Consider the following 19,468-nt stretch of genomic DNA (forward strand, 5'->3'; position numbering starts at 1 on the left):
GGTACACTCACAAGAAAAATATTACACCTTTAAATTTGTATTTTTAAAAAACAGACATTTTGAAATAATTTCAGCTTTGTAAAGCTACTAACTAGAAGTTTAATCAGTTGGTGAGCTGAATTTTGAGCAGCCCACTCTGACAAACAGGAAATATGCAGGTCCTGTAATTTATTTTAAATTCATTCAGTTCACTTGGCATTTTACAGTGGAGTGTTTAACCCAAGAAACAAATAATTAAAGGGATCCCTGGCACACACACCAGTGTTATCTGCAGACTGAAGCCCTGACATCCCACTGAAAGTCAGCTGAAAAACATATTTGCTTTCAGAAAACACATTTTTCTAATCTATTAAACTACATGAATGCACTCGTCATGTAGAACTGTATGGCTCAGTGCAAATCTCTTTAGGTAGCCGACCCAAATTTATGTTGTACCTGGGAAATATTACAATACAGTGTTTTGCTAGAAGATAATAGTGATATCAGATGATAACATGACGCAGGATCCCAGAAATATAAAGGCACTCAAGATGTCAGGGGAAACAGATGTGTGAATTCTGACTATAAATACAACCACACTGTGATTGAAAGCTGCTACTCTTTAAACGTAACACCTACATATAACAATGCACAACTCAACTGAGTCTTGCAATCTTTTAGTGCAAACTAATGGTATTGTACGGATTAAGAACCCCTCCCAGAGGGAATGGCTCAGCCATATCAATGACAAATATTTACATTTTATTGATTCATCATGGAAAACATTTGGCCTTTTCTTACTCTGAAAGAACAGCAGGCCAAGACAGCGGAATATAGACAGACAGACTCGCACACATGCAAACGCCGTTGTTTCACGACATCTTTCAGCTATGAGTTTCACCTTAGTGAGTTACAGTCAGCCTTTCACTCTCTCTCTCTCTCTCTACTCTCTCACTCAGGCTATAAATACAGACTCCTATTAGTCCTGTGTTACATTCTCCCACTCAACCCCCGCCCCTTCTCTGTCTCTCACACACACCACAGCAATAGAGCTGCAATGACGTATTTCTGGCTATCTCATTAGACGATATCATAAAAAGCCTGTTGCCACAGCAACGGCTCCCTGTATTTCCATGGCAACAGGCCGCCGTGTCAAGGTGGTGCATTTTCCCCCACTGAAGGGGGAGGAGTCAGTGACAACCAATTGTGACCAATGGAGCAGCCATCAGTATGAGAGGAGGAGGATGGGGAAGGAGATGGCGAGAGCTGGAACAGTCTGACCCCTGCTGGTCACATCCGGGTGTTGCAGGAAACATCCTGGGAAAAAAAGGGATGTTGAGCAGTGAGTATGAACATTTCTGAATATATTATCATAATGACAGCTGGTGTATAATGAATATGAATGGTGTTGAACTCACAAGGATGAAGTCCGTCCGTCCCATCTTCTTGAGAATATGTAGCACTGCATCATGAACTGTGACAAACAGTCTGCTCTTTGGGATGGACTCTGAGAAGAAACCTGCTGTTTCCAACTGCTCCACAACACAGGCTAATATTTGACCACACAGACAGGCAGAAAAGTATGCATCACATGAAGGCAAGAGAGGGAAAGCATTTTGTGACCATAGAAATAAATATGTTTGATGTTTCTGACAGGGAACAATGTGGCGCCACTGAGGGGGAGACCTTGATGCCTTCATTATCTAAAACTTCCTTGCATTAAGGACATTTACTTTGTCTATGTTTTGTCTCGTGTGCCACTCACCTTGGCAGCCCGCTAGATAGACGTCCAAATCAACCTCTCCAAAGTCCCTGAACGTCTGGGAGAAAAACACAGATATCACTTTACAGTTGCTTCTGACACCTATTCTTTCTAACTAAGCGTAAAAGCTCTCCCTGGTCACGTATATACACTTAACAAAATATCTGATTATTCAGTGTAAATAAGTCTTGCACACGTACATTTTTCAAGGTCTTCACAGTGACTGTGTCCACAAAGCTGGTTGTTGAGATGTCCAAGATAATGCTGTGCGTGCCAGAGGCCCTTCCCTTCTCAACATCACCTTGGTGCGACACCTGGGTGATGCTGTCATAAACATGGCATGCTGTGTCTGAATCTGAGTCTGACATTGCTGTGTCATGTTTGTAAGCCCAGTTTACTTGGCCTTTACTGAGACCATTTGAAGAGGTTTCTTTCAAGCTTAAGGCGACACCATTTCCCTGACTCTGTTCCTTCACTCCTGCAGAGACAGACTGCAGTGTGCTGTTGGACAGGTTGCCGACCCCTTTTTTCTGCTAAGAGGTTGAAAAGATGGAAATAACTATTTGGTATGTTTCAGTTCAAATCCATAATTCACTTGAGGTGTCTTCAAATGTGTCATTATCATACTTGTTTCTTTTCCTCCTTTTTAGCTTTCTTTTTCTCTTTCTGCTGTTCACGCTTCATCTTTGCATCTCGTTTCTTCTTTGCTGTCAGCAGCTTTCCGATTTCAATTCCACTCTGCACAAAAGGCCGAGCATCACATTAAAGAAAAGAGAAAGTGAGACAAGCAAGAGAAAGAGAGAGATAATGAAAGTAATTAAGGGTGCTGTAAACAGCAGACAGGGATTACATCTTGTAATCAAATGCAAGCCTGCAAACAAACACACACGTACATTTATTGAAACACATGCACACACACACACACACAGATACACACACACACAGATACACACACACACACACACACACACACACACACACACACACACACACACACACACACACACCTTATTTTGCAGGGCCTCCAAGTACATGTCAGCATTTGTGTAGTAGATAGTTGTGGATGAACGGAAGATTTTAATTCCTGGAATCTCTTTGGCCTGCAGGGACACATCATGAAGAAGAGTTCAGAAGCTCACACCATGTTCTGCTTTCATTTGCACTTTTTACATCCCTCAGGTATTGTTGGATTAATGCAGCTCTCCTATCACTTACTGATTGGAGGTTGGCATAACCCTATCCACAGTATTCATGTTAAAGGCTCAGTTCAACCAAATTTTGAAATAAAATCAATAATGCAACAAGTTTTGCTTGTATTTGCTTTGTTTGCAATTCAAGATTTCTGTCACCACCACAGTCCAATGAATGTGAATGACATTTTGTGTGACTAGAGTCTAGAGAGATTAGCTAAACGCCAACATCTGCATGTTAACATGTTCACAATGACAATGCCAACATGCTCATGTTTAGCAGGTAGGCAGATAATGCTCAACATGTTGACTATCTTTGCTTAGTGTGTTAACATGATTGCTAATTAAACACAAAGTACAGCTGGGACAATTAAGAAAAATAATTGATGTTAGTAAATGGAAAACTAATCAATCAATTGCAATTTTTTCCTGTGAATTGCAATTCATGAATGTCAGTACCAATCTTCCACACAACAGATATATTTGACCCAAAACCACAAATGTCCTGTCTAGATGAAGAGTCAGGGGAATATCTCCTTTGGGTGCCATGAAAATCTGTACCAAATTTCATTGCAACCCATCCAGTAGTTGATAAGAAATTGGTCCAAAACCTACAGTCTGTACAGACCTACAGAACAACACCAGTAGCATATCTAAAACAAGAGCTACATGGAAATGGTCCCGCTGAGAACTGTTGACAAAGAGCTCTGAAGATTATTAAACTTGGACATTGTTTCTGGAAAGACATGCACCACTGTTTTACAGTGTGCCAGTAGAATTCTAAGAGGCAAATATTTAACATTCAGTGGATGAATACAGTACTGAGCATCTTTCTTTTATCACTAAAACATGCTTACCTCCTTGTAGGTGTCTATGTCCAGATACAAGTCGGTGCCCTTCACATTGCCTAAGATAGAGTAGCGAGGCCTGAAAGATGTTAAAATAACAAAATTACCCTTCTGTGAAAATCTAATCAGAATCTCATATTTGTTTATACTTAATGGTGTGCAGTTACAGTTGTGTTCTGAAGATGAAAGTGAGCATGGAAAAGACAACGGAGACGGCCAGACCCAAGTCCAAGTTGAGCAGGATGGTGCTTGTGAATGTTACCAGCCACACCAGCTACAGGGCAGCAAAACACTGACAGTCAGTGGCGTCAAAAGTACTTAACGGTTCACACAGTATTTAACTGAACAGAACGGCTCTTAAAGAGGATTTAGTCATACCAAATCAACCTTGTTGGTCTTCCAAAGCAGAGGCACGTCCATGAACTGCTTAAACATTCCTTTTAAGTTCACGAACACTATTGTGGATAAGACAGCCTGAGAAGCAAACACACAGATATATTCACATTTACCCACATCTTTATTTGCTATATAATAGCCTGCTAAGAGAAATATTGATCATTAGGGAGGAATGATAGAGGAAGCAGTGTTACCTTGGGGAGATCCTCAAAGAGAGAACCTATTTTCAAAACTGTGACCAGCACGATGATAGATGAAATCACACTTGCAACCTGACAAAACACACAACCACATACACCGTACAGTAAATGGTCTAAGTTGAATATAAGCATAAAATGTAATCAGAGGTATTTGTGCTGCTGGTGACATATGTGTTCATATGTATTTACTTGTGTCTTGCCCCCTGTGCTCTCCTGAACGAGGCTACGAGACAAGGAGGAAGTCACAGAGTAACACTGAAAAAAGCTGCCAATACTGTTACTGAGACCGACGGCAACCAGCTCCTGGAAAAAAAACAAACAGACACAACATTTCAGCTGAAAGTAATAAAATGCACCTACAGGCTGAGAGGTAGATGACATTTGATAATTACATTTGATGCTATGAATATCAATGACTTTGGTCCACCTATGTCTGGACTCTTCAGTTCAATAACATTAGTGTACTGTTCATTAAGTTTATGGCCATGTCAACACATCACTGCCACGTTGAGAGTGGTGCCAAGCATATTTAAGGCACCCTTAATGCATAAAGCTTGTTGGGCATGAATGATTTAGCAAGCCAGCTCTTACAGGCTGAGTGCTCCCAGTCTGTCTCTCTCAGAGTGATCTCAGTCACATGCCTCTGCAAATGTGTGTACGTGCACAAGTCTGGGTGCAGTGAACAAGAGTAAGAGATTTAAAAAGAAAAAAAACACTCCTGTATACCTACATGCATGCAAAAAGTAGAAAGCATATGGGTTATTAGAGGTTCTGTCTTTATATTCATCTATTTCTAAGGGAACATCATTTTTCCAGTAAAGTGAAGCCATGACCTGATGTACTAGCAAAAAGAAGACAGTATAGTTCAATCTCAGGTCATTGTTTGGCAGAGAGTGAATAATCGCATCTCTATGACAGTGGGAATGATACATACTCTTATGTAGAGGTTTCATGCAATTTGTATCTCCATTTGTATTTATTTTAACAATAGTTAAACACACCTCATTAAGCTTTGTCTGATGCACTTCATGTATTCCAAACTGATATTTGATCTGTCATTTGCACATAAGCTGCAAAATAAATTTACTGGAACTGCAACTATGCATGCCGATATTATGCACTTGGAGATGTTTGAGGTATTATACCATTTGGAAATGGATTCTTTGGCTGGCTCCTTAAGAGCTTTGGATGATCCAATTTCAGTCTGTCATCATTATTGGGATATAATCCATCATGATGGCTTTAGATGAAGATTCCTTCATCTAAAGAGAAACCTCTTTTCCTAAATCATACTGATATGTTATATGAAATATGGAAAAAATGGTGAAAAATGGTAAACAATTGTAAAAACAATGCCACGCTGACAGTAAAATAAATAATTGGCTCTTTACAGCTTTAGAAACAAAAGACAGTGATGATTAAAATGATTTCCTGGTTTTAAACAGAACATTTAAACAGAACTGAGAGACATAAATAGATGTACAGAAGAAAATAACTCTGCTGTAGGTTTTGGCTTGATTCAGGTCAGCCTGAATAATTTTGCCACTGTTATGACAGTCACCCACTGTGTTAGCAGTGAGTCAGACAGGAACACAGACTCCAAGTATAACTCTCACAGTTGTTTGTTAGTGTGTGTGTGTGTGTGTGTGTGTGTGTGTGTGTGTGTGTGTGTGTGTGTGTGTGTGTGTGTGTGTGTGTGTGTGTGTGTGTGTGTGTGTGTGTGTGTGTGTGTGTGTGTGTGTGTGTGTGTGTCCACAAAAGCTTGTGTGTGTTTGCCTATGCCTCACCTGGTTGCTATCCACCTTGTAGCCATGTTTGAGGGCAAATGTTTTGCCCAGAGAAATATTAATGGCATATCCCACAATGGCCACAGCAAAAGCATCACCGATCACCGCTGAGAATAAAGATGCATCAGGAGCACGAGGGGCATTGAGCCTGGAGCAGGAGGAAAAGATTAATCGTTCAGGTTTTTAGAACTGCTCTCTTGTGAAGCACATACAGGCATTCACACAAACACAGTACACTCTACAAACAGCTCAGAGCATTAGTACAACTTGTATATTTGCTAAAGCTGTTAAAACATCTTGGTAGTAAAAGTAAATGAACTAATAATACACTTCTTGCAAGCTGCTTGCTTGACCTAAATATTGATGTGACTGTCCATAGCAGCATGTGCACTTTTTTGCTGAATCCAGTCTTGGCATTACAGCTTGTGTGCAGATTGTTGTTACTGTTTAATACAGTGCCTCACCCATTCTGCATCTGGTAAACACATGAACTTTCTTAATACTTTAGAAACACGCCCAAACCCTCATCTTTACCAAGAATTACTAATCCAGAATTCCACGGATATCAAAAGCTGTTGATTGTCTAAACAAACACAAGGAAAGCTTGAAGTAGTTTTAGAATATATTACAATAACCTGCAATTACATCTTATATTTACACATCTATATGTCATGCCTTCTGGGGAAACTAAACTCAGTTATTGAACCATTTTTACAGCAGGAGCTTTTCCAACCTTTGATAAACTCACCCACTGGGAATCTCTCCAACCACGTCAATGTTGTATGTACTAGTAAGTCCACAAAAGTGGATGATGATTGTTGCTGCTATGATCTAATTTAAAAAAACAAAGGCACAAGGAATGATGGTTCAATATGTGAGGTAAATTATTACTCTCCCTCTCCACGCTCCAGAATGATCACAGTGGTTAAGATGCCCCCTGCTGGACTACCAAAGGAACACACATGAGATGGCGCACTCACCACTATGAGCTCTATTGGGATAGGCAGGGGCAGCTTCTTGCTGTAGCAGGCGTTGAGTTCTTTGACTACAATTAGAACAGAGAGTGCCACCAGACTGACCACCAGCTCTGGCACCTTAGTCTGAGGTAGCAGCCCACAAATATCCAACAGAGTCTGTGGGGAGAAGAGTGGTTGACGGTGGATTAAGTTATGGCACATATAGAAAGCAACAAAGTGTGGACAGGTTTAATGCTGGTTTGCCTGCTCGCTTCACCACCTTGCTGCACCGAACCAGAAGGAGTGGATATAATTATAGAGATGTCAGTAACACTTAATGGTAACATACTATGTCACATTTGTAAGAAAGCAACAACATTTTTGGCAGAGACAGACTATATATTGTGACTAGTAAGGTTTTTAGCCTGTACATTTAACTGCAGATGTAACTATGAAAGAGACATGAGCCTCATTAATAAGTCAGACATCATGATGATTGAAAAACCTCAGTTGCTGGATCAATTAATGATGAGATACTTTCAATTCTTGTACGTTCCTGTTAATTCATGAATGAATGGTTTTCTAAGAATTCATAACACGTGCCTTTACCATAAAGTGCTATTATTTATTTGAGACTGTTAAAGGTGTTTTGTTTTTACTAAACACTTTAGGTAGGGGTCAAGAAATAAATAAAGGATAGGGTGTTTCCTCCCTGTTATACTCTGGTGCAATCACTTCCACCGTTTGCAAGAGACTATAGGTTGTTCCCTGTTTCGACATTCTGGCTCCATGTCCCTTTCTCTAGCTGCATGCCCACTTCCTTCTCTTCTTAATTGCCATTCTCCAACAGTCCACTAGATGTCCCCAGAGTTTTCCTCCTTGCTTTGCTGAACCTGCCACTCCCATCTGTCCTGCAATCACTGCAGTCAACTCATTCCTCCCCACATGTACGTTCCCGCTGATCTCCCCACCTGCACCTCATTCCCTCATCAGCCACTTACTTTATATACTAGTCCAGATCCTTTGTCCCCTCTACCGCTTCTGTTAGTTGGACTTGTATCATATTTACACCTGCTTTCCTGCATGTGTGGACCTTTCCGTATCTCTTTCCTGCAACTCTGTGGATTTAATACTACTGTGGTTTGGACTGTACGGACTTGCCACCAATGCCTGTGAGCCTTCGTACTTCACTTTTAACAATAAACTCACTGAGCTGTCCCTGCTTTCCTCTTTAATCTGCATTTGTGTCCTTCCTTTGCTGCCTTAAACACACTACCTGTCACACCCTTCTTGTTTGTTCTTTCTTAAACTTCCAGCTGTGTGTTCTGTGTGTCCTGTAAATAGGATTCATCATGTAATATCTGATTCAATTATCACATGTCTTTTCTGTTGTGATATTTGTGCAAAGCTTAAACCACCCAAGATATAGATTAACTACTGGTGTGCTGTGTTTCTGTCATTGGAACATACTCCTGAGACTCTTCCCCATGCCACATTAACACAGTTTTGCAGTGTTTGTGAGTGACACTTCAGAAATTCAGACCGCAATTATCCAGCATCTTTGTACCATGGAAATGCCCTGTTTCTTTGAAAGCTCAGATGATTTTGGAGCTAAAGCTAATTTGTAACCTATTTCTTACAGGCCTTTTTCAAGGAAGGCATTTTAACATGTCACTGTCAGAAAAGCAGTAACTTATGAAGTACAAGTTGCAATTTGAAATGGTAAAATGTGTTTTCAGGACTCCGATATAAGCTTGGTTTTACATTGACCGACCACCTCCTTGCTATATTGCACCTGTTAGGATGGAACTATTTACATAGTCTTATGGTGTATATTACTGCATAACGTTTGGTGACATAAAAGCATATAAAGCAGTAAATCTCTGCATACCTCCACCCCTCCACCCAACCTAAACCTGAAGCAGAGATCTGATTAGTCGGAGTAACCATCTAAGTAAACAAATATTAGCTCTGAAAAGATATTTGAGTGAAGGAAGCTCAAAAATTTAATCAGACTGTAAAAGCCTGTTACTAGTTTAATGGTTGATTTATAGTTTTGTCAGACAGTTCTAAGTTTGTTTTGTTATTGTGTGTGCTTTAACCTGATTACGTGCCAACACACCATCTCCTCCTTTTTTTACAACAATTACCACAATGAAATAAACTTTTTGATTTATTGTGTTTTTACCCTTGGCAATTTAAATATGTTGGGAATGGAAGATTGCAGTCTTTTATTTGCCATATTATCAAAAATGTTTGACTCAAAAAAAGAACATCAGTTTGAATCAATACCTCTGACAGTCCCAATATAAACAAAAAATATCAAGTTGTATTTACTGCAGGGCAATTGCATTGTCTTGTAATGTGTATTTATGCCCACCCACTGTAAGTCTATCAGTAAATCTGTGGTTTGTATCTGAGTTGAGTAATACATGGCATACTCACGTAAATCAGGGAGAGAGGACCACTGAAGCGACCCGGTTTGACCCCAAACACGTACTTGAGCTGGGAGACGCACACATGACACGCCGATCCTGTGGTGTAGCCACGAATCAGTGGCTCAGACAGATAAGTGACCACGAAACCAAACCTCACCACACCCAACAGTATCTTAGGATAGGTAACAAGACAGACAGTTCACCGAAAGTAGAAAATATGAGTCAGGCACCTCAGTACATTCACTAAAAGTTTTCAGTTTGGCAAAAATGGACAGATGCACACCTGAAAGATTCCTGTGAGGACTGTGAGAGCACATGCTATCTGTACTCTGTAGGCGTCCCGTTCATCAATGTCCACAGTTGTCGTTCCATTGGTGCCATTTACCATAAAGTTACTGTCCGGTGCCAACCTCTCGGTCACACTCCCAATCATGATGCTGATCACAGCAAACGTACCTGAACACACAAAACACAAACATGCACACGCATTTCTCCACAAAGACCAAGATGATTATCCATATTGACATCACCTTTTTTTCTTTCATTCTTAATCACAGTCACACATTTTCTCACTCACCGATGGAGATGTGTTTGGAAGTACCAAAGATGAAGTAGACCAGGACCGGGTAGAGGGAGGTGTACAGGCCATACACGGGGCGTAAAGAGGCCAGGAGAGCATACGCCATGCCTGGGGGGGTTAGGAGGGGGGTAAAGTAAGGGTATCCCTTCTCCAAAACAAATTCAAAACAGTGTTTTAAAGCAACAGTCAGGTGCCCAGATGAACATTGAAACAGGTTTTGCTCACTGTTATCATCCCTCCTGTTCATACTGAGTATTAGAAGATCCCCTCAAAATGCACATACAATGTAAGTGATGGAATTTTGAGCAAAAATGTATTTAAAAGTTTATCCCTCATCACCTTCATTGGATTTCTTAATGGCCAGTATGAACAGGAGGAATGATCACAGCATGAAAAATGTGTCAATGTTCATTTGGGCACCTGACTATTATGTTAAGACATAATTAAACAAAATTGGGATCCTGTTCTTTAAATATGACTTTACAGCCAGCAGCCTGTAAGCTTAGCTTAGTTTAGATTAACATAAAAACCGGAAACACATGTAAACAACTAGCCTGGCTCTGTCCAAAGGTAACTTAACAACCCCGGGAATCACTACACCTGACCAATGAATAGTCTGGCACATTTTGGCCCCCATAAACCATACCTTTTTGTTTACAACAGTTTTTTTACGGACCAATCAAACAAGAAAAATGTTTATTGGTCTACTTTGGTAATGCTAGTGAGAGGATTTTGTTACCTTTTGACAGAAGCAGGCTAACTGTTTCCCCTTGTTTCCAGTCTTAATGCTAAGCTAAGCTAACCATCTCTTATCTGTAGGTTCATAATAATTAACTGACAAATGTTAACTTAAAAAAAATTATTGGCAAAGGTAACTTAATTTGAATGTTGCGATGCAGGTAAACTTCAAGCTCCCTCCACTGTACACATTCATACACACAAACCCTGCGGCAGATGCATGATGCCCACGCTGCAGCCAGAGATCAGGTCTCCTAAGGCATTTTCTCTGAAGGAGTATTTAGGCAGCCAGCTAAGCACAGGCACCCAGCTCTTTACTGTCTGCTTCACCCTGGGTACTGAACACCTGTGAGAGAAAATACACTCACTCAGTAAAATATGTAATACTGAGGTCACAATTTCACACCCAAATGTTTCACTGAGTGGGGAGAGTGCATGTCTATCTGCAAAGTCACTTGGAAAACATACGTATGAAGTTTTTAGCTTTAAAGTAGCAACTGTAACTAAAACATCATCAAGTGAGACATGAGAGTTGTACCACCTGCTGAAGTTTTTATCAGTTGGCCTTGAAAAAACGTGACACATTGGGTAACACATGTCTACAGTATACGCTACTCTTCACTTCTTATGACAGATACAGTGTAGTAGTTAACTAATAGTAAAATAGAAGAATGTCTGTATCAACAAATATCTACTTTTCCTAGTAGAGCTTTAGCAACACAAACTGAATCTTCCTCTACTGAAATATTACAAGATCACCATTCATACATTGCAACAATTGCATTGGAAATATTTTGTCTTAAAATATGTCCTGTGCTGTTGTGATTGGTAATATATCCAACAGTCTTATATAATGCATCAGAGGTAATTATTGAAGCATCTAACTAGAATTAAATAAGACTTTGCTCGTCACTTGTCATTAATAGACTCAGATTAAACTATTAGTCAGCCTTTCTTAATCATCCCAATTCAAGCACACAAGCATGTAAAACTACATCCATACCCAAACATATCCTTTTAGTCAGTATGCATGATCATTGTGTATACATTTTGTCATCTGCCTGTTACACTTGACTCTCATCTCTATTTTTACCTCAGGGACTCTTTCACTTGATCTCCCAGGGTTGTTTTTGTAGACCATGTTCCTTTTTGTGCCACTTCTTCCAGACTTGACTCATTCAGAACCTCCCGCTGCACAAAATACTCCCCGGACGAACACTCCTTCTCCCCCATGTCAGTGTCAATGCCAGCAGACACTCTGTGAAGCCGTGACCTTTGGGTCCTCTTGAATGGAAAGGACAGTTATAGTTGCACAAAACCAAGACAAGACAAACACTGTGCAATGATAGTAAAGTCTCCTCAGTCTCTACTGATTGACAGTGCTCCTTTCCTCGGCTGTTTTCGGACTATGGGAGTGACTGTTCCTTTCCTGCCCTTATAAGAGACCAATCACCACCCAGCATACGTACACCTCAGGTAATGTGTGTGTGGTCAGGGTGTGCTTCTTTTTTTTTTTAATGACACCATATGGTGGTTAACTTAGTAAAAACTGCAGTTCAAAGACTGAACTTTTTAAAGACACACAGCAATGCATATGGAAACACACACACCTGATGACAATCATTTTATGTGAAAGATTCAAGTTTTTATTGTGTTTAATAAAGCACACATATCACAGCACTGAAGAAAAGACGCTATGTCAGGCTTGTGTGTGCCAGATTGACTGAAACATCTTATCTTTATGACTGCTTGCCCCATGCAGGAGATAAAGTAAGAATATTTTCATAGTCAGCAGGAAAGGCATGACACATTTTGCCACTGGCATTGCCCAATATATTTTATAGAATTTAGCAGTCCAAATTTAAGGACTTTTCCTTAACTGAATCAATTTACTCACCTTCTCTCACACCTGTGTCTCTCTAAAAGAACAAAGTTATATTTACCTTTGAACAAGGTAACCTTAAGACACAAACTCATCAGTCACCCTCCTGACAGGCTCCTTCGAATCATCTATTTGATGTTTACGTTGAGCTGGTTAATGTTTAGTAAGGTTAATAGGGTCAAAGTGATTTTCATTATTGATCAAGGTTTTTCTTGTTTCACAGAATTTATGAAAAGTGGTAGCATACTCTGAATTGTTGACAGAGAGATGATGAATGTTTGAGACAAGCGGGTTTATGTTGGATAACCTAGTTGCAAGAGAACTCTGAAAATAATGAACCAGGATCCCTTTGATACACAAGCAACATATTAGTGATTCTTACTTAGCAGTACACATACAGCAGACTTTCTGCACATCACTGCAATTGTCATCATCCTGTCACTGTCCTGTTTTTCTGTGTTTATTGTGTTGTTTCTTGGCCTCCTGTGCTCCTCCCGGGCTTGCTTTTCCCTCCACACATACTCAGTATCAGCTTCCTCAACTCTGGCCTACTACCAATGTTTCTCCCAGCCAATCAGCTCATTGCCTGTTGTCCTGTTCACCTTTTCTCCATTCCTTCATTAGTTCAGTTTGTATTTATTTATTCAGTCCTCCTTCAGTCAGTCAGTCAGTTGAGTCTTCTTGGATTATTTGTTCTGTTTTATTTCACTTTGCTGCCTGCTGTCTTCTGCATTTGAGTCCACCTGTTCCGCTCCTCTTTGATTATTAATGTTTTTAGATAAGGAGCAATTGATGTTAAATACAAAATGCACATACCAGTGGACAGTTAAGTTAAATAATGGTATTTTATTGTATTTTAGTCAGACTACTACCACCTCAAAAACATAACAAGAATCCATGAATTCTTATCTCAACCAGACACAGAAAAACTAGCTCACACATTTATTTTTAGCAGTTTAGAGCCACTCAGACAGTTGCAGCTCATTGGAAAATGGAGCACATTACACCAGTCCTTAATTCACTGCACTGGCTTTATGTGTGTGTCAAAGGATAGACCTACTACTGTAGTCTATATATAATACTATAGTCCATAAGACACTAAGCAGTCTTGGGCCCAAATACATTTCTTATCTGCTTGCATGTTATGAAACACCAAGACCCCTCAGGTCATCTGGGACAGGCTTACTCACTGTTCCAAGGATCAGAAGCAAGGGGAAGCAGCTTTTAGTTTCTATGCTCTACTTGTGGAACAAGCTTCCTGAGTACCTGAGATCTGCCAAAACTCTCAGCTCTTTGCAATCAGGGCTTAAAACATTGTTTACTGCAGCTTTCCAGTAAATTAGATATGTACCATATTGTTAATCTTTAACTTCCTAACTGCTTGTTTTTTGTTGTTGCTTTTACACTTTAAATACAGTCTAAATATCATTCTGTCTTATTTTTTAAAAATTGCATTGAAAATCATATTTGCAATGCATTTTGCTATGTTCTTGTAAAGCACACTGAATTGCATGGTGTCTGAATGGTGCTGTATTAATAAAATTACCATACCTACCTTTTATTAATGAATAAAGTCGAGCAGCTGGTGCACACTGTTTCTGTAAAGGTATTTTCAGTTAATTCATTACAAAAACTTTCCATGTGTACTGAATACTTGGAAGTATATTTATGTTCTTTCAGATTTTAATATGACTGTATACATAAACCTATTCCTGGATTTTGAATCACAGGACCCGTGTTTTACGTAAAGGTAAAACTGGCTCACAGGAGGAGATTTCACTTTTGCAATGGAAATGACTAACAGTAATAGATCAGTGTTTGGTGTAACAGAGAACATTCTTGCACAAATTAACCCTGGCTTCTGTCACACACGTGTAAATGAGTGCTGTTAAAACTTGTTTTGATGGCCAACTAGCCCTTAAGGATAACTAGAGTGAAGAAGTACACAACATACATTCAACACTCAAGCTATTGCCCAAACCCATGGAATAGAATAGGATAATACATTTGATTTTTAGAAGATGAGACTATTTTAAGCACCGAACATTTCAAGTCATTGAAGCTATTAAAAAAGTTAACAAGGTTAAGCCTCATGTTAACAGCAGGACTATGAATGTTTAAATGGCGAGACATCTGAGTATTTAAGGTAACAGAGAGCAGAGTAGGCACACTGATCAGCACAAAAGCATTATGAAAAAACAACATATGTATGTTCCTTAGTATGAAAAATAAACCCCCTGTTATCTTATCCTTTAACTCTGTAGACTTCCAAATATATTATTTTGTGTTCCTCTTATCAATAGGTAAATACCGAGATAAATCATTTAACTGCTGGGATGAATAGGTGAGAGGTTTGATAACCTTTTAAGTGTTCTTGTGGTCAGAAAGGCAAAATCTGTTTTTTTTCCAGACCTACTTTCTCAAAAACGTTCAATTTGTTGATATAAGTATTGTTCAGTAGGGCTACAAATGACAACAACTTGACATTATGTTAATACCAGAAAGCTAATTTCACTTTAAAAAAAAGTTATAAAGTGCTACATGGGAAGAAGAAAAGGAGAAAGGGGAAGATAACAGAGACAGAGAAGACAATACATAACAAGACTTAACAGCTATGATAGCAAATATTTGAGGCTGGTCTTAGGTGGTATCAGAAGTAGAATAGACACATGCACACAATGACAATATTTACATGGTTATGTGTCTAATGTTGACCATGTCCTGCATCACAGTTTAGCATGTTAGCACACTAGCATAAGCTAATTAGCACTAAACACAAAGTGCAGCAGATGGTAATGTCAAAAGTTTTGCAGGTATTTGGTCATACAGCAAAGAATTGGGCAAATTAAATATTTGAAGTTAAAGGATCATCAAAGTTAGTACCCTTCTGAGGGGGACATGAATGAAACACATTTCATGGCAATCCGTCTTAGTTCTTGAGACATTTTACTTAAAAACATAAATGTGAACCTCATAGTGGCACTTAAGAAAAGGTCATAGGATCACCAAACTTCTTAGGATTGTTTGGGAACTATGAATGTCAACATAAATGTTTTCCCCATCCATCTATTAGACATTTCCTCTGATAAGTGAAAACTATGACCTGCTGGAGAAAAAGTCATTGGATCACCAAAGTTAGTAGCATTCATCTCCAGGGATTTGAATGTTTGTATACAATTTCATGGCAATCCATCAAATAGTTGTTGAGATATTTCAGTCTGCACCGAAGTGGTGGACCGACCAACAGCCAGTCACAGAGCCAAATCACTAGTGTAAGTAAAACAAGGAGAATGAAGTGTATAATTCACAAAAATAAATGATAAAATCAAGAAAAGAAAAATCATACTGAATAGCATACAGAAGAAAATAACATATTGGATGCTTGAAGCTGCCTACTGTGCATTCAAATGCTATAAAATGACTCAAAATGTGCTTCTATGTGTGTATGAACATTAATCCATATTGTTGAGAAAACTATTAATTTGTAAATTTGCCTGTTTTTAAAGAGATTTAGCCAGTTTCACTTCATCAGTAAATGCAGATCCATTCTTGGTAAACTGAGGCCTCCACGATGCACGCACTCGGTCAAAGGTCCTGATGAAGAGTTGGGATCAGAGTTGGCAGCACAACAGCACTGTCACTGACACATGTAAGGGAGAACATTTCACACGTGGAGGCAAATTCCTATATACAGCCTGACCAGGTGTCACTGATTCATCTGCACTGCCTACCATGAGGACCACATTGTTTTGCTTGTGCTGTTGTGCAATGCAGTATGCTCAACTGTGCATGGAAATATGAGTGGTGCGTGGCCTGAAATAGCATTGTACTGAGATTTGTCACCTCCAATAACCTGTCCAGGAAGCAGACACACCTCCTGTCACAGTTGGATTGTGTATAAAATGATGATCATGTACAATGTGTGTATGCATGTCGGACTGTGTGTTCAGTCGTGCTCTTCATCAGTTGTCTTGTCCAAAGACCACTAAATTGTAGTGCCAGATGTTATACAACTGTTACTTCATAGTTTCAAAGTTGCATACAGCTACTGAATCACAAACGGCAGCAGGTAACTATATAACCATAAAATATGCTCTCAAGCATACTGCAACGCCGGGGTTTTTTGAAGTGGATAACACCACATAATAAAATATGTTGGATTCCAGGGAAAAGTCTGCACTCCATTGACTCCTTGACTCCATTCTTAGTGGTATCAGGTGGGTTTAGCTAAGGCGAGGAATCCCTTTAGATAATTTCTTCATCTCCTGCATAAGGACCTTTATGTGGGTGAATTGATCTCATTGACCTGTTTTATAGTTCTTGTTCTATGCTCTCCATGTTGCCATTATAGTTTCTGCATACTAACTATACTTTGGGTATGCTGTCTTGACTTAATACAGTAGCTTTATGCTTTGCTTCTTCATCTTTTATAGTCAGCATGTCTATTTTTGTGTATGTTTATTCTTTGAACTGTGAGGATGAGAGCTACTGAAAATCCTGAGACAAATTATCTGTATGTTTCTTCATACTTTGCCAATGAAGTTGATTCTAGTTCTGATTGTGATTAATGCTTCATGAGTCATTGCAAATGTGTAAGCAAGCATATCAAACTGTTGTTTTTTATGTTGTTGTGCATATACATGGATGCACATATATGTGGTCCACATATATGCGCAGTAAACATGGTAAATGTATTGTCTATATATACATTCAGATAACCTTGTAGACCTTTTGCACGTATTCACACACAAGTTGAAGAGTTCATGGAAAACACCTTGTGCCTCCTCAGCTAAGACTACTGACTGATTGCCTTACAGTCTTTGTTGATGGGTCAATAAATGAAAGGTTGATGTTTTTTCACATTGAATATGACATTTATTCCACCCCCTCTTGCATTTGAAAAGTCTCCTCTAATTTTTTTAAAAGTGCAGGCTGTTTGATGGATATGTCCAACTCATGTCATCATGCTTCTTATTTGCTTCACATTATAGAGAAAATTGCATGTACTTCAAACCCCTGTAATAATATGGGTTCGATCTTGTTTGAATGACTGTAAAGAGTGTTTGCCCAGCCACTTCTGGAAACCTGAACAGACCAACAGCACGACTAACACTTGCTGGTCTATTTTAAACCTTTTTACCAGTGAGCATGCTATTGCCCCCTCTCACAGACAGCAAATAGCACAGAACACAAGACAGACCTGCCAGCGACTGAAAATACAACAGTCTCACAAAACTGGCGTCATCTCAGTTCAGAAACTTCTGAATCCTGACCCTGGATAGCCTCGGGACACCACTGGTATGGTGGCTGCTTTTTTACATGTGTTTAGCTAAAATCATGCTAACATGCTACTGCTCAAACTGCAAGTTGTGTGTGCAGTCTGTCTGGAGTGAAGTGATCTGTGTAATGTTTAGCACACCCACTGACAGTGTATTTATCGCCTCCATAAGAGTGTGAATTTGGTGAGCTGCAGCTGCTTTGGGGGCGTAACAGTTTACAACTCTGGTCAACACAGAGCAGAAAGACCAACACAAAATCTGAGAGGGTCCCCTATAAGGTTTTTCCTTATATTAGTGTAAATGGTTTATGGTGTATATATCATACATTATAACTGGATGTACAAGATATAAGAGACAACTTCCTGATGCAGACTCTATTGTACAATCCATTACTCTATAATCTGCTGTCTCATTTGCAAACGTTTATCAAGTTTCTTTGGTGATTGTTATAGTAACACAAATCAGTACACTTTAAATCAAAGAGGGATTGACCTAGTGGATTTTATCTGCATTCACTGACTTGTGAGCAGGAAACAACCAGGTGTACCAACTTTTTTTGTGCATTCAATGTCTTCATAATATATATGAAATGTATTTAAATTCAAGAATCATTGAGGCTGGCCCTCATTTAAAATGATATTGAGAATAATAAAATGATAATGAAATATATAAGTTAAAAGAAAACGATCAATTAAAACAAGTATATTTACAGTTAATAAAAGGTGCTTGATATAAAAACAAATCAATTTTAAACAGTACAAACAGAAGTTAAGTTGTTGGTGATTAAGATAGATAGATTCAAAATGTCCAAGGGTTATCAGTTTTTAGGGTGCTCTGCTCTAAGGGCTTGTACTGAAGGCTAGTCATTAGACCAAGTGTGATTAAGTCCAGAGGACCTATCAAGCATAGTTGTAATATAAGATGGTGGCTTCCCAATAAGGACCTTGTAGATAAATAAATACATCACGTCTCTTAGACAGAGAGGACTACCCAACTTTTTCATACAGAATATAATGTTGAGTACTATGAACATCAACAGTGATAAACCTGAGGGCAGACTGATAAACAGTATCCAAGGGCTTAAGAGTAGAGGCAGAGGCATGCCTGCAAATCACTTTACCATAATATAAAACAGCTTCAATAATCTTTTTCCTACAAGACAAAGGAAAGTTAGTTCTATTTCTTTATTTTTTTTAAAACAACCTTTTTTCTCATAATTTGTTGTCAAGATTGTTTATATAACATTTGAATGTGATTTTGTCATCTATCCATAAACCAAGGTATTATATTCTGTAACTCTCAATAATGGACCTTTGTACAGTGGAAATATGAAAGGTTGCTATTGTTACCTCTAGTTTTAGAGAATATCATAAACTTGATTCTATAAGAAGTTTATTAAGTGCAGCTTGGAGAACGTCAAAGGAATGGAGGGG

At 39.0% G+C, this 19,468-nt stretch overlaps 1 protein-coding gene across 1 annotated transcript; it reads right to left on the reverse strand.

The window, feature by feature from the left end:
• Positions 1-4: 4 nt before the first annotated feature.
• On the reverse strand, positions 5-11,176 carry si:ch211-117c9.2 (solute carrier family 26 member 6). Its single transcript, XM_062427995.1, has 18 exons — positions 11,081-11,176; positions 10,134-10,244; positions 9,840-10,012; positions 9,564-9,728; positions 7,143-7,295; positions 6,911-6,993; positions 6,163-6,310; positions 4,565-4,678; positions 4,370-4,447; positions 4,158-4,253; positions 3,947-4,053; positions 3,789-3,858; positions 2,749-2,841; positions 2,369-2,479; positions 1,942-2,271; positions 1,745-1,799; positions 1,398-1,528; positions 5-1,296 (listed from the first exon to the last, which is right to left on the reverse strand). Exons 1-18 carry the CDS (start codon positions 11,094-11,096, stop codon positions 1,270-1,272), a joined length of 2,061 nt encoding a protein of 686 aa, XP_062283979.1. The 5' UTR covers positions 11,097-11,176; the 3' UTR covers positions 5-1,269.
• Between the last annotated feature and the right edge of the window lie 8,292 nt (positions 11,177-19,468).

This window comes from Scomber scombrus, chromosome 10 (assembly GCF_963691925.1).
Source record: "Scomber scombrus chromosome 10, fScoSco1.1, whole genome shotgun sequence".
In the NCBI taxonomy this organism is placed as follows: domain Eukaryota; kingdom Metazoa; phylum Chordata; class Actinopteri; order Scombriformes; family Scombridae; genus Scomber; species Scomber scombrus.

What these genes read in the sequence shown, in the direction of transcription:
- si:ch211-117c9.2 (XM_062427995.1), bottom strand. An exon ending in TTCCAAACACATCTCCATCG is followed by an intron (nt 10,013 to 10,133) that starts GTGAGTGAGAAA and finishes TTGTGTGTTCAG; the next exon opens with GTACGTTTGCTGTGATCAGC. An exon ending in TCTTTGAGGATCTCCCCAAG is followed by an intron (nt 4,254 to 4,369) that starts GTAACACTGCTT and finishes TTTGCTTCTCAG; the next exon opens with GCTGTCTTATCCACAATAGT.